At 38.9% G+C, this 13414-nt stretch overlaps 1 protein-coding gene across 3 annotated transcripts in view; it reads left to right on the top strand.

Annotated features, from left to right (window-relative positions):
- CDH2 (cadherin 2) overlaps positions 1–13414 on the top strand; it is a 114339-nt gene that overhangs the window by 83176 nt on the left and 17749 nt on the right. For all 3 annotated transcript variants that reach the window (XM_038160494.1, XM_038160502.1, XM_038160510.1), the window contains 7 exons: positions 4218–4355; positions 4717–4902; positions 6823–7079; positions 8403–8545; positions 9744–9977; positions 10295–10528; positions 11821–11960. In XM_038160494.1, the coding sequence (XP_038016422.1) occupies positions 4218–4355; positions 4717–4902; positions 6823–7079; positions 8403–8545; positions 9744–9977; positions 10295–10528; positions 11821–11960 (1332 nt within the window). The remainder of the gene's footprint in view (positions 1–4217; positions 4356–4716; positions 4903–6822; positions 7080–8402; positions 8546–9743; positions 9978–10294; positions 10529–11820; positions 11961–13414) is intronic.

The following is a 13414-nucleotide window of genomic DNA, read 5'->3' as shown; positions in this document are numbered from 1 at the left end:
GGGTGTCTACAACATGATGATCTGTAAGGTCACTTCTAGTCCATACAATTTCATGATGCTGTGATATATTTCTCCCCCTCCTCAGTCTTAACTTACTCTCTTTCTTCACTCTGTTGACACCGGTTGTTTTCCTTGACCCAGAGTACAAAAAACTCAGGAGAGAAAATTATGTTGGGGATGAAAATTGGACCTATGTTTTCCAAAGATGTGGTTACTCTTGGCTGTCTGGGGTCATGGAAGGGATCTTGTCCCATAAGCCTGTTTGCTCTTAAGAAACAGATACACTCTAACAGAAACACACTAAGGCAGAGCAATGCAATAAGAATAATAATAATAAAAAGAAATAAATCTGTCAGTAATTCATTGCTACATGTTGAGCAAGGTCCATCCTGTCTAGACAGTTCTTCACTGTGCCCACCACTGGAGAAGGAGCGTGCCAGATCCTCTGCTCTAGTTCACCCATCTGTGAGGTTGGGAATAAAAATATTTCCCTCGCAACTCCAAATCTGTCACACTAACTGTGCTTTTAAACCACTTGAAAACTTCACAAGAGATAAGCATTATTTTATAAACAAGCTATAAAATACTAACAAACCTCTTTTGAATACATCTTGTTTCAACTTCTGTATTACTAACCTCATTTTAGCTCATTAAATCCGAACTACTGGATTTGCTGTTCATTTTTTAGCTGCTTGTTTATAGTTATTTGAAATAGAGAATAAAAATTCTTTCTGAAGTTCTCTGTTTGCTATTAATATTCTGATGCATTTCAGTTTGAAAGGGGCAATCAGAAGATTTGAAAAGCTAAACAGACTGTTAGATATTGCAATTAATTTTTGAGGTTTTATTAACATTCATTCTATTTAAGTTGGTTTTGAAGAGAAGGGATTTGAGCAAAGGAAAACCCTGAACTTTACAGTATTGCCCTATTAAATTAAAAGAATGATGGGCAGCTTTGCCCTTGTTTTTAAAATCCCCTGGTCATCTTTGACAGATGAACTTTCAGAAGGACATAGCGATAATTCTTGAGGTTTTATCACTCGGTGACTAGCTATACTGGAGGGATTTAACTCGGAAGAAACCAGCTGCCTGTGGAGCTTAGACCCTCACATTAACAGTTGGAAAAGCCTTGTCATTCACCATCAGTTTTCTTGATGGATCACTCTGCTGACACCCAGATGGGTATATATAAACATTTCTTGAACATGTTGGATATTAATGATTAATGTTAAATCATTCAAATATTAAATTAGACTAATATGAAATAAAATGGTTTCCTTCCCAAGCTTTGCTTCCTCCATTTCCTGAGTCATTTTGTAGAAGTCAATTAAATTAAAATGACTGGGAGTCTAGAGAGCCAAAGCTGAATTGTCTTCTGGAAGTGGGCTGGGGAGTGCCTTGTTGTCCATGTACCCCAGCTGGTCTGCCCACTTCTGCCTTTCCGCTCTTTTCTAGAAGTCTTGTCTCTCTTGATAAAGCTCTAATTAAAGTCATAAAATGCTAGACAGAATTTTAAATTCTTAAATAATGTGACACATTTTTTTATGGGATCATAAGTGTTGTAAGCATTAAAAAAAAAGTGGTTCCTCTGATAGCATTCTTCATCTGCTGGTATTTTAGATTAACATGCACAATGCATTATCTCTGCTAACATGCACAGGAGGAGATTTGCTTAGGTAAGGAAACTCAGCTTAAGGCAGAAGAAATCTTTCATTTGTTATCTCAAAAGATGCTGTTTCATGAGATCCAGCTGCTCTTATTTCTTCCGTTATTGCTGTGGAATTCACTTCAGCATTAAAACATCTGCCTTTCTGCTGGAGGTGCTGAAGAAGTCAGGCAGGGTACTTAAATTTACACACTGACATTCCTGCCTCACGTGAGGTTAATTCAGTGAAGTGCTCTTTTATTTGGCCTGTGTTGAAGTGGAAAGATGTGAACTGATGAGGTCTGCGTTCTTTCTTGAAGCTGCCAGTTTGCTTTTAGATGTGTTGCTGCTAAGTCTCTGTGCAGGCTGCTGACACATGCTCCACGGTTTATTCCTGGCTGCTTCTCAAACCACAGTAAAAAGAGACCCACCTCCCCCAGTTTCCCCATGCCTGGAAAGTTGTGTGCTTGTTGATTTCTGAAATTTCACTCTCAGCAGTTGATGCGTTTTATATGAGTCCTGGGAAGAGGGAAAAAAAACAAGGAACTAAACAAAAACACTGATTTGCTGTCTTTTGGGGCACTTTCTGGGGAATTTTTTAGTGTGCTGGTTCTGTTGGAATTAAGTAAGACAATTTTAAGGAAGCTGAGTCTCTGTGTAATAATAATGGAGTTTTCCTTAATGAAATTTGCTTCTTGGGATCAATGTATTAAGACCCAGATGAATCAGAAGCACCTGCTGTTTCAATAATATAGAATCATGGCAGTGAGATTTGCTTCAATACTGCTTTAGATTTTATTGCTTCACAGTAAGTAAGTATCATTTTTTGCCTGGATAAAAGTGGTAAAAGCATTTCTTTGATTCCCTCATGACTGGTACTCTTCTGGTGTCATGAAGGAAACCTTTAAGATGTTTAAAGCCTATTGAATGTCAGTTTTCAAGTATATTTTCCAATCCAGAATTCATATACATCTGTGGATATATATATTTATGCATTACTAAACATATATACTGTATTTCTGTAGACTTGATACTCGTCTTGCTTTTTTAAAGAATTGTGGGATGCATATGTAGCAATACACATTTGGGGTGTCTTGTAAGGGTTTCTGTGGGAAAGAGGTCATGAGCATAAATCGTTGTCTTCAGTGGGAGATAAAGATCTATAGAGCTTATTTTAAAAACTTTCTATTCTGTGACTCATTGTTGCTGCTTGGAAATGTGCAAACTGTTAAACCTCTTGTGTCTTTTGTGCTGTCTGGCCAAAGTTTGAAAGAAAGCTAAATACTACCAGTGGAATTATCCTTGCTTATTTTTTATATCAATACCTGTAATTCCTTTTCTGTAATTGGTGTGATTCTGGGGGTGTCCTGCTTAGGGTCAGGAGTTAAACTCTCTGATCTTGATGGGTCTGTTCCAACTCAGCATGTTTCATGATTCTGTAAATTGTTTCCATGAGACGTAATCTGTCACATACCCCACTCTTTAGACAGTAGAAGAAAATAACATACCAAGTGGAAAAAAAAGAAAAAAGACCAAAACATAAAAATAGACTATTTTTGAATTACTTTTACTTTGCCAGAAGGTTTTTTCCAGTGTTAGCAAATCATTTGTGGAAGTGCTGTTTCAAAGTAATAGCAACTCTTTATGTTCACATCCTTTCTTTTGGGAAGAACTGAATGGTAACACTTCTCTGCAAGGATGATGAACTGGAAAAATGAAGGAGCATGCATAGTATTTGAGAGCAATGAGTTAAAATAAACTTTTCAGCAATTCTATACAGAAAACATCTTTATGATTTTTTTTTTTTAATAGAACCTTGTTGATGTTGTTTTAAGCAGCTCACCATGCTGAAGTCAGGTCTCTGCCAGGCATTTCTGGTGCTTAGGGACCCTGGCCCCACTCCAGCTGTGAGGGGGGAGCGAGTGCCTGGCTGAGGGGCTGTTAGCAGCAGTGGGGGGAGAGGGGGCCCATGGCTGCCATACTCGGCCAGGGTGTTTAACATTTATGGAAATAGCCCGTTTGGTGCTTCCCTCCCCCTTTCTCCCAGTGCCCTTACTTGTCTCTGTTGGCCTCGACATCTTTGGTTTCCATAGAGATCACAAGAAGTTGCAGCAGCAGTTTTATACTCAGGCTTGGCTGAAACAAAACCTTGGCAGTTGTGGCCGTTTGGCCGACAAACCTACCTTGGCTCGGTGCTCTCAAATGCTTTTGAGGACTTTCCCTGTTTTAGTATAAAATGCACTCTGGCTCTCTTTTCGCCGTTTGAAAAGCGTTGTTAAACCTGTGATCATGCATTAACTGTCTAAAGTGGTTTGATTTATTAGAGTAGGAAGCAGTCAGCCTGTCCTTACCTTGATGGTCTTTGAAGAAAGTCAAACAATAGTTCAAAAGAAGCAACCTGCTGCTGTATTCCTGTGGCACAAACTTTGCTCCTGTCATTTTGGGTGATGCTAACTAGAATAAACTGTGTGATAGGCTCCATTGCTTAGCAGAGTGCAATTTTTGGGAACACCTGCTGTCCTATGATAATGTTAGTTTTGTCTAAAACTTATGTTGTCATTTTGTGTTTTAGAAAGTACAACAATATACATTAATAATTCAAGCTACGGACATGGAAGGAAACCCAACATATGGTCTTTCAAACACAGCAACTGCTGTCATCGCTGTGACAGATGTCAATGACAATCCTCCAGAGTTCACTGCCATGACTGTAAGTACAGGATAGGAGTTACTGAAGGATGTGCATATTTATAACCCTTCTCTGTTTCTCTCATTATATTCACAGACAGTAAATATTTATTACTTATTAAATACCATACTGGCAGGCAGAATCAAAATATGTGTAGAATATATATCCCTTACGTGCTCTGTTCTGCTTTTGACCAAAAGGCAAAAGCTGACAAGGCAATCAAGCCATTGGTTCTCTGGATGGCCTCAGGTAAACTTTATTAGATAAATTGTCAGAGCTCCAGTGAAGAGAGATGAGCTGCCCCACTTTGATGAATGTCCAGCCTGGTGTGGCTCTTGCATGCTCCTCCAGATGAAGTGAAGTGTTTCCATGGTTTTTGCAGTTCTACGGGGAAGTACCAGAGAACAGGGTGGATGTGATCGTGGCGAATCTGACAGTGACAGATAAAGACCAGCCGCACACGCCGGCCTGGAATGCCATGTACCGAATGACCGGGGGGGACCCGACGGGCCGCTTCACCATCCTCACCGACCCCAACAGCAACGATGGGCTGGTGACTGTCGTAAAGGTAAGGCGTGCTTGCAGTTCAGAGAGTTCAGCAGAGATGGAAGAAGTGGGAGAACACCAGAATGTGGGAAGTGTGAATTCCTGAGGCCAGCATGAATCTGGAATAAAATGGATGCTCCCTTTCTTGTGGAATCTAGTAATCTGTCTCTTTGAATGTTACCTTGCTTATGCTATCAATAGTATTCTGCCTGCTCAGTTTTAGAAATCGGGCTAGGTTATTAGAAATTACAAATCTTGAATCCTTATTTGCTAAAAGTTAGAAATTCATCTGTGAAAAAGTGTCTGCTTGGTATTTTTTGCTAGTCTAAGAAACAACTTCCTACCTCCTCAATTAGTAGTCATGTGTATTGTCTGCACATTTTATGTCAAGTTGTTCCATTAAGGAAGAGATACAGGCAGTCAAAGCACAATCAGAGAGGAAAAATGATAGGTGGGAGGGTACTTCTACAAGAGACATGTAAAGACTGGCTATTTTTAAAACCTCATTTAAATACCTTTTATGGAATAACCTGTCTGTCTTCATTCTCTAGCCAACACAGCTCTGTGTTGAGGGATGACTTATTTCTAGCGATAATAACAATGTGATTCTATAATTAAACCTGTCAGGCAGTAGCCACCTTTCCTCATGACCCACTGATAAATGTCTCATCTCTGAGTTGGCCTGCTCTGGTTTTGGCTGATCCATTTCAAAGTCAAATGTGCAATGCCAGTAATCCCATTTGGAAATTAAAAAAAAAAAATCACTTTTCCTTTTCTCTCTTTTTTTTTTGTTTGTTTTGTTTCATTTCATTTTGTTTAATTTCATTAAATTTTGTTTTGTTTGATTTTAATCCTCCCAGTATCTAGGTGACAGAAAGATACAACCTACATGCAGCATTAATAGTATTTCACATTGGGTTTTTTAAGAACTGTCTCTGGTTTTTAACTGCTCTTCCCCAGAGGTACCAATTGTTACATTGCAGTCTTCCAGGAAGAATTACGTGAATATCTTTTTAGCACTCCTTTAAGTGCCGAGACACGGGAAGAGTTGGAAACCTGCCTACAGTTTTTATTGGCAGTGCAATGAGTTGATCTGTCAACCCGTAATGAAGATTAGATTGTCTCTTGTCACTTAATTCATACTGTCACATGCCAACTGCCCCAGTAAGGTACAGGGCAGGGTTTTCTTCCAATCTGGGATCTGTGTGAGTAGTACAGGGCATAGTACAAAGGGAAATCCTGTCTCCAGGAATGCCTCAACTGTGTGTAACATGACAGAGGAACTGTAGATTCACACTGTTTTTACTTCTTCTTAAGTAGGGCTTCTGGCTCAGTGAGGAGATCTCCAAACAGAAGGTTGTCTTCAGTGGGAAGGTGGAAGCTGTAGGTATATCAGAAGTCAGGTTGACTGGGATTACCACGAGACTTTCTAGTGAGATGTTGAGGACATGAGAATCTCTGATCTATGGGAATAACTATAGTCATGAACTTGTTTGAAGGAAACTTCCATCCTTCTAACAGAAAGAGGCAGCTTTCTGTCCCCAGGAGAGATCATCAGGAGGTGCATGTGAGTGTCTAGCACAAAGTTGGGAGCTTCTTCATCATTTTGTGATTAAACTATTCGTTTCCTCATTTGTCTCTAATGGCAGTACCAGAGTAGGTTAAATCCCAGAATGATTTCTAAAGGTTTCTAGCTCTTCTGACTTCAAAACTGCTGCTGCTGCTGCTGTGTGCAGAACTGAAACTGCCACATGCTGCTAAGCAAAACCCGCAGCACATGGGCTTGTGTTGAGGTGATGAAATTGTGCTCTCTTCAAACTCCATGCTCATTTTTCAGAAAAGTACAAGTAATTCAAAAATGTGCTTTAAATTTAAAATGTTATTGTGTGTCCATTACTCCTGTGAGTAAACCTTAACACTTACTGCTCTTTGCTCTTCCCAGCCTATTGACTTCGAGACCAACAGGATGTTTGTACTTACCGTAGCTGCAGAAAATCAAGTGCCTTTGGCTAAGGGGATTCAGCATCCTCCTCAGTCAACAGCAACCGTGTCCATTACGGTCATTGATGTGAATGAGAGCCCATATTTTGTTCCAAACCCCAAGCTCGTGCGTCAGGAAGAAGGGCTGATGGCTGGCAGCATGTTGACAACTTTCACTGCTCAGGACCCGGATCGTTACATGCAGCAAACATCTCTAAGGTCTATATAAACATTTTGCAATGTCTGTGTTATGGAATGGGTGGGGAGCAAAGAGATGACGTGTGAAATGACTGCATTTAGCGTAGTACACAGCTATCCCAACACATCCTGTGGGTTTTGTGCAGCTCCCTCCAAAGGGATTTTTGGCTGTAGAGAAGGTAGACTGACCAGGTGTGTAAACTGGGTCATTTTCTCATCCTAAGTCCCATTGCATCAAGATAGAATGCAGTTATGCATCCATGGTAAAGTATATGTTCTATCCCAGCAAATTCAGTCAGAGCAGACACGTGCTTCTGTCAACCAAGAATATTTGCAATTAAAATTCACCAGTAATCTTCACATAGCAACAAAATCAGATTCTTGATTAACTCGGAAGGGTTTTCTTTTAATTTTTTCTCGAGTAATGCAAAGTGGTCGTGTTGTCTGTCTGTGAATTCTTGTACGGACAGCTATGACCATAATTTGATCATAATTTTTCTTATGTCTAAAACTTTTCTACATGAGCATGCCTTATGTAAGAAATGGGCATTATTTGCAAAGCTAAGGCTGTGACTGCCCGTGGGTCAGGACTCACCTTATCCAGCTTTTTTTTTTTTTAGCTCATGTAGAAGAAACTCCAGAACTTAAGTTCTATCTTTCCTTCCAAAATCAAGGTTATTGCAATTTTATATTTTCTTGATTTTTGGTTAGCTGGTTGTAATACTTTGCTCATTTCTGGGCATAACCATCATAGAAATGATAGCATGAGGACTTCAATACTGAGATAGCTTGCACTTGATTGATGTCAGAGAGAAGATTTATCAGTTAGAAGAATGGTTTTGAAAGATACTTCTCTTTCAAATTAAGATGAGAAACATGCAGTAAAACCAGGGCCTCAGAAAATGAAGTGATACTGAAGTGCTAGAACAATGTTAGTGCAACTAACACTATCCAATTTTACCTTTCTTGTGCTCTCAGCACTCTGACAGTATAAAAATTAGTATGAATAGCTCTGTAGGTGTAGAAAAACCAAGGAGGATCCTGGCTGAATATTTTAATTGAATCTGAGTATTAATGTTATATAGTTTATGGTAATTATATTATTTCCTCCAGTTACATGATAACTTACAGGGCAAGGCACTTCAAGAATCGAAATGCAGGACTGGTTTTAATATGTATTTCCAAGAAATTTACTGACAGGGCTTGATAAATGGAAATTTGTAAAATGCTGTCTTCAAATCCAAAAACATGTTCAGAATACAAATTAAAATATTAATACTGTCTTTGTTTTCAATGTTTATTATGTTGGCAGATAAATAACACAACTTATGATTAAATACACAGGTACTCAAAACTTTCAGATCCTGCAAACTGGCTGAAAATTGACCCTGTTAATGGACAAATAACTACTACAGCTGTTTTGGACAGAGAGTCAATCTATGTGCAAAACAATATGTATAATGCAACATTTCTTGCTTCTGATAATGGTATGTATCAATATTGTGTATTTTTTTTCAAAAAGCTTTTCATCTTCGTGATTGAATGGCATTGAGTTTTACTGGGGCAGGAAACAGGATATGCTTAGAATACATCCCGTTGGAAATCTGTATTACTATCAGACTGTGTATAATTTACCATCTACTTAGGAAATGGCTGAAGAATAATTCTCTGAATTTATAGAAAAACACTGTCTTGGTTACATTAGTTGAGTTGACAGAAAATTGAAAAAGCCCTTCATGGGAGTGTGGTAGGTTGAGTGAATGCACAGCATGAGTAGGCTTTATGGGGAGTAATGTGTCATTGGAGGGGCTTTGTGTTTTCCCACATTCAGGTTGCAGCAGTGCAGAGGGAAAAGTATCTTTTTGTTGTCAGTGTGTTAATGACAATTAACACTGCTCAGAAATGAGTCCTTTGATTTCAGCTGGAGTGCTGTACTGTTTATAGCTGATAGCAGAAAGATGGACAGGCACAGTTAGGGACATTCTCACATTAGAAGGGAAAACTGATACACTGGGGCTATTTGCCTTGAAAAGAAGACATGGTAAAAATTTCTGGACTGGAAGCTATATCAACTGTTTCTATACTTTGGCTCTGTTCTGGAGAAAAGACATTAATGGAACTGGAAGATTATGGAAGGTGGAATGAGAACCATTGCTAGTTATACTGAAAAATTCAGTGCCAAATGATCACATCAGTGTGTGATTCCGGCAAGATTTATGGAAGCATCACACATTCGATGTGGATGGCAGGAATGTCCAGAAATAGCGTGATGAAACTCAGTATTAGAAAGAATTTAAATAGCACAGTTATGGTAAAGGGTGATCTTAAGACTTCAAAGTTAGGAAATAATTTTTCTAGAGGACAAACCATCCCAATTTTGCACCTTCTTTGAAACCTTTGATGTGGACCGTCTCTGGAGATTAACTGTCTGTCTGATCAGTGAAGTGGATGAGTCCGTGATCTATGGATCTGCAGTTATTTGCTGAATTTTGCTGAGTAGGGCCATTTTTCTGAGCACAGACTACATAAGAATTATTGTGTTAGCAGGGCCAGTGACAGTGTTAGATGGGTTTTGTAAAAGACAGAATCCCAAAACTGAGGTAAACATATAAGTGTATTGGTACAGCTTTCTTTAAATAACTTTGCAATTGCAAACAGGCTTAATGCTATTTCGTTTTCTTTTAGGAATACCCCCAATGAGTGGAACTGGCACACTTCAGATATACCTGCTGGACATCAATGATAATGCCCCCCAAGTGCATCCAAAAGAAGCCACAACTTGTGAAACACTGCAGCCTAATGCTATTAACATCACTGCTGTAGACCCTGACATAGATCCAAATGCAGGCCCGTTTGCCTTTGAGCTGCCTGACACACCTGCTAGTATTAAGAGGAATTGGACCATTGTTCGAATTAGTGGTAATTAACATTATGGAAATCTTCATAGTTTTAAAGAAACCTCCACAAATATCTTCTCTTGGGTATTATTTCACAATATACATGAGTTTGGTTGATCTGAACAAGAAATCACTTTAGTGTAAGTTCCCCAGGACAGGAAATTTTAAGAAAGAAAAGATGGTCACAGCAGTCAGGAAATCTGTTACCCTGAGTGTCACATAGCAGTTTGAGCAAGAAGTTAACCCTAAGCTCAAACATGAGCTATTTTTGCCAATACTGTTTTAATCCCATGTGAGCAGTATGTTACTTTTTAACCAGCACCTTATTTTCACACACAGGCGATCACGCCCAGCTCTCCTTAAGAATCCGGTTCTTGGAGGCCGGTATCTACGATGTGCCCATAATAATTACAGATTCTGGAAATCCACATGCATCCAGCACTTCCTTGCTGAAGGTGAAAGTTTGCCAGTGTGACTTAAATGGAGACTGCACAGATGTTGACCGGATTGTTGGTGCAGGGCTGGGCACTGGTGCCATTATTGCAATTCTGCTTTGTATCATCATCTTGCTCAGTGAGTAGATAGCTCTCTTAATTCTAACTCCTTTACTCTTGTTTTGCAAGTACGGTATTACTTATTTTAGTATCAGGTACCTTCACAAAGACGGGAGTTATTAAAGGCTCAGGTCCAGGAATTGTTGCTGTGTGGTTCAGTGTTTTGGACAAGTATGAAAACTTCCCGATAGTACAGGATTTAGAGTTGGACAGAGTACAGCTAGCACCTGTTTGGCAGTCAAGCACTGCAGTGGGTTTGTGAAAGAGATTTTCCATTTATACCCATGAACACTTGTAATGTTACATCAGTGAGTGGCCAGGTTGGAGATGTGATTAGTTCCCAGGCTTTTAATCTGTCTTGTGCTGCCAGTACTGTGCAATTTGGTGTTACCCTTAGTAGGTAACAATGCTTTTAAGGAGTTCTCTGATGTTACTACCACTGTGCTTCAGATTCATGCAAGTAGGAATTACTGTTGGAAAGTAATGCATCACAGCCCTTCATGTAAGGCCTGACAAGAAAGGCAGGTGTTGCAATGATGTGTATGTTTAAGTACTGCATAAAGCTGTACTAGTAATTTATTTTGTGTAAAGTGCATTGAGTAAGGAAAATGACTAAAAATCATGAGTGTCTGTACAGTGTGGTAAATTAGATAATGAGATTAGCTAGCTCTCCTACACATTATAGTTAACTGATTGCCTGTTGTGGTGGAACACAAGGGAGAAATTAGCCTGGTCATAGTACACTATGCACCCACATCTAGAACGTAGAAAATTATGGAAAGGAGTAATTTAAAAAAAAACAAGAGCCTGGATAAGCCCATGATTCTACACAAGCACGCAGTGCATTTACTTTCTTGATAGAGGATACTTTTTAAATGCTAGGTATGAAACTAACAGAAGTATTCTGTTAGTATTCTAACAGAAACTAACAGAAGTATTCTCTCCTTATTGAAGGAGAGATTTGTTTCTGAATATAGTGGTTTATGAAGCATAGTCTTTCTTAGTTCTTTTCATGGCAAGTTTATTTTGCAGATGTGGAACGGATTTGTTACTTAAACCTTGAATATGTGATTGATTTCCAAACCAAATTGCCTATAGTGGTCTGAGTTTAAACATCTCTTGCTTAAGCTGTCTTCTGTCAAATTATTAATTAAAAAAAACTGTACCTTATCCAGAACAGTCAAATCCAACTTCATTGCTTTTTTCTTTTTTTTTTCTTTTTTTTAATCTTGACATTAAATTTCTACAATTTTCTGTGACTGTACTTCAGAATCAAGATGTGGTTTTGTCTCTTCCTTTTTTGCATTACAGTTTTAGTTTTAATGTTTGTGGTATGGATGAAACGCCGTGATAAAGAGCGTCAAGCAAAGCAGCTCTTGATTGATCCTGAAGATGATGTGAGGGACAACATTCTGAAATATGATGAAGAAGGGGGTGGTGAAGAAGATCAGGTGAGGAAAGGTTAATGGGTTTTATGTACAGAGGTACACTTCTCACTGCACTTTATTTTGTTTCCATTGAAACATTCTGGTAGGTTGCTAATTTTTGCATTAAGTACTGAAGGCAATAACTTCAAATAAAACATTGGTTTTTGGGGGTTTTTTTGCCATTACAGATATACCAGTTGCTTGTCATTTGGATAAGATGTAAAAACAGTATCTTGTCCTCTTGCAGTAAAAGCATTCTGACCAGATTCCAGCTAAGGCTGTTATGTTTAAATGAAAGTTAATGTCACTGTCATTGCTGTCTGTAAACTTTCCTCACTCCTTGTCTTGGAACTTGTACAGCAACACAAGTGCAGGGTGCCTAATATAATCTAAACTAAATACAACCTTTTCTTGGTGGTGGGTGAATGCTTTTCTAGATAAATAGTAATGTTAGCTATTGACAGATTTGCCACCACTGGGATTTCAAGCTTGGAAAGCATTTAGGTTTCAAGTAGCTGTCAGGGCACATCTGTGTTTATTCAAACACTTTCCTAGGCAGGTGCCATATGCATTTACTCTCACGTCACCTCTGGTTGAACCACTGCGGATATGTCAGAGGACTAGGAGTGATGTGTATATGCTAAGAATAGTGTCTTTTCCCCCATCTCTCTCCAAGTTAGTGGATTTTCTAGCAGTGTGATTTCCTTCCTTCAGAGGACATTTATTAAGTGCTTTATGAACATGACAAACAGCAGATTTATGCACATTATCAATGGTGGAAGTGAGTGTAGTAATTACAAAGAGAAAGTGCGTATAATAGAGTCTTAAGAAATTTTCCAGTTAAAAGCCTTGAAAAATTAAGTGCAATTCTTCCACACATCCCCAGTCTCAGTCATCTGGCACTTGAGTTATCTGAAAAGTGTCTCCCTTCACTGGTACAGACTTTCATAGTTTCCTTCTGCTCATTTGTTTGTTTATCTGAAATTTGTGTTCCCCTTAGTAATTTCCATGCTTCCCGCATTTCCCCCAGTACTGTTCCTACTTCCTGGCTTTTGTGCATAATGTTCTTTTTAGGCAGTATTCAAAGGAAACTTCAGTTTATGCAGTTTTGGAAAAATGCTTATGTTAAATTAAGTGAAAACAGCCCTTTGAGTCTATGCATGTATTCCAGTTATTTGTACATCGTTTCAGTACAAGAACTGCATCCTGTTCGTGCATCTGTTGTTGTACAGAAAAGTTGCAATCCTAAAAGAAAATTAGGAGAACTCAGTCCTGTGAGAAGTAATTTTTCAGTTCACATATTCCCAGCTCCTGTTCATCCCGAATTCTCTGGAGGATCTGTTCAGCAATTGTCATGGATCTTTGATTTTTAATTACTGTCCACACAGCCCTCAGGACAGAAGTGAGTTAGGTTCTCTGAGTATAGTCGATTGGGAAGCCATAGGTGATGGTATGGTAGCATTGGGAGGGATTGTGCT

Source organism: Motacilla alba, chromosome 2, assembly GCF_015832195.1.
Source record: "Motacilla alba alba isolate MOTALB_02 chromosome 2, Motacilla_alba_V1.0_pri, whole genome shotgun sequence".
In the NCBI taxonomy this organism is placed as follows: Eukaryota; Metazoa; Chordata; class Aves; order Passeriformes; family Motacillidae; genus Motacilla; species Motacilla alba.
The sequence above is the reverse complement of the archived record's forward strand: the minus strand, read 5'-3'. Positions and strand labels throughout refer to the sequence as shown.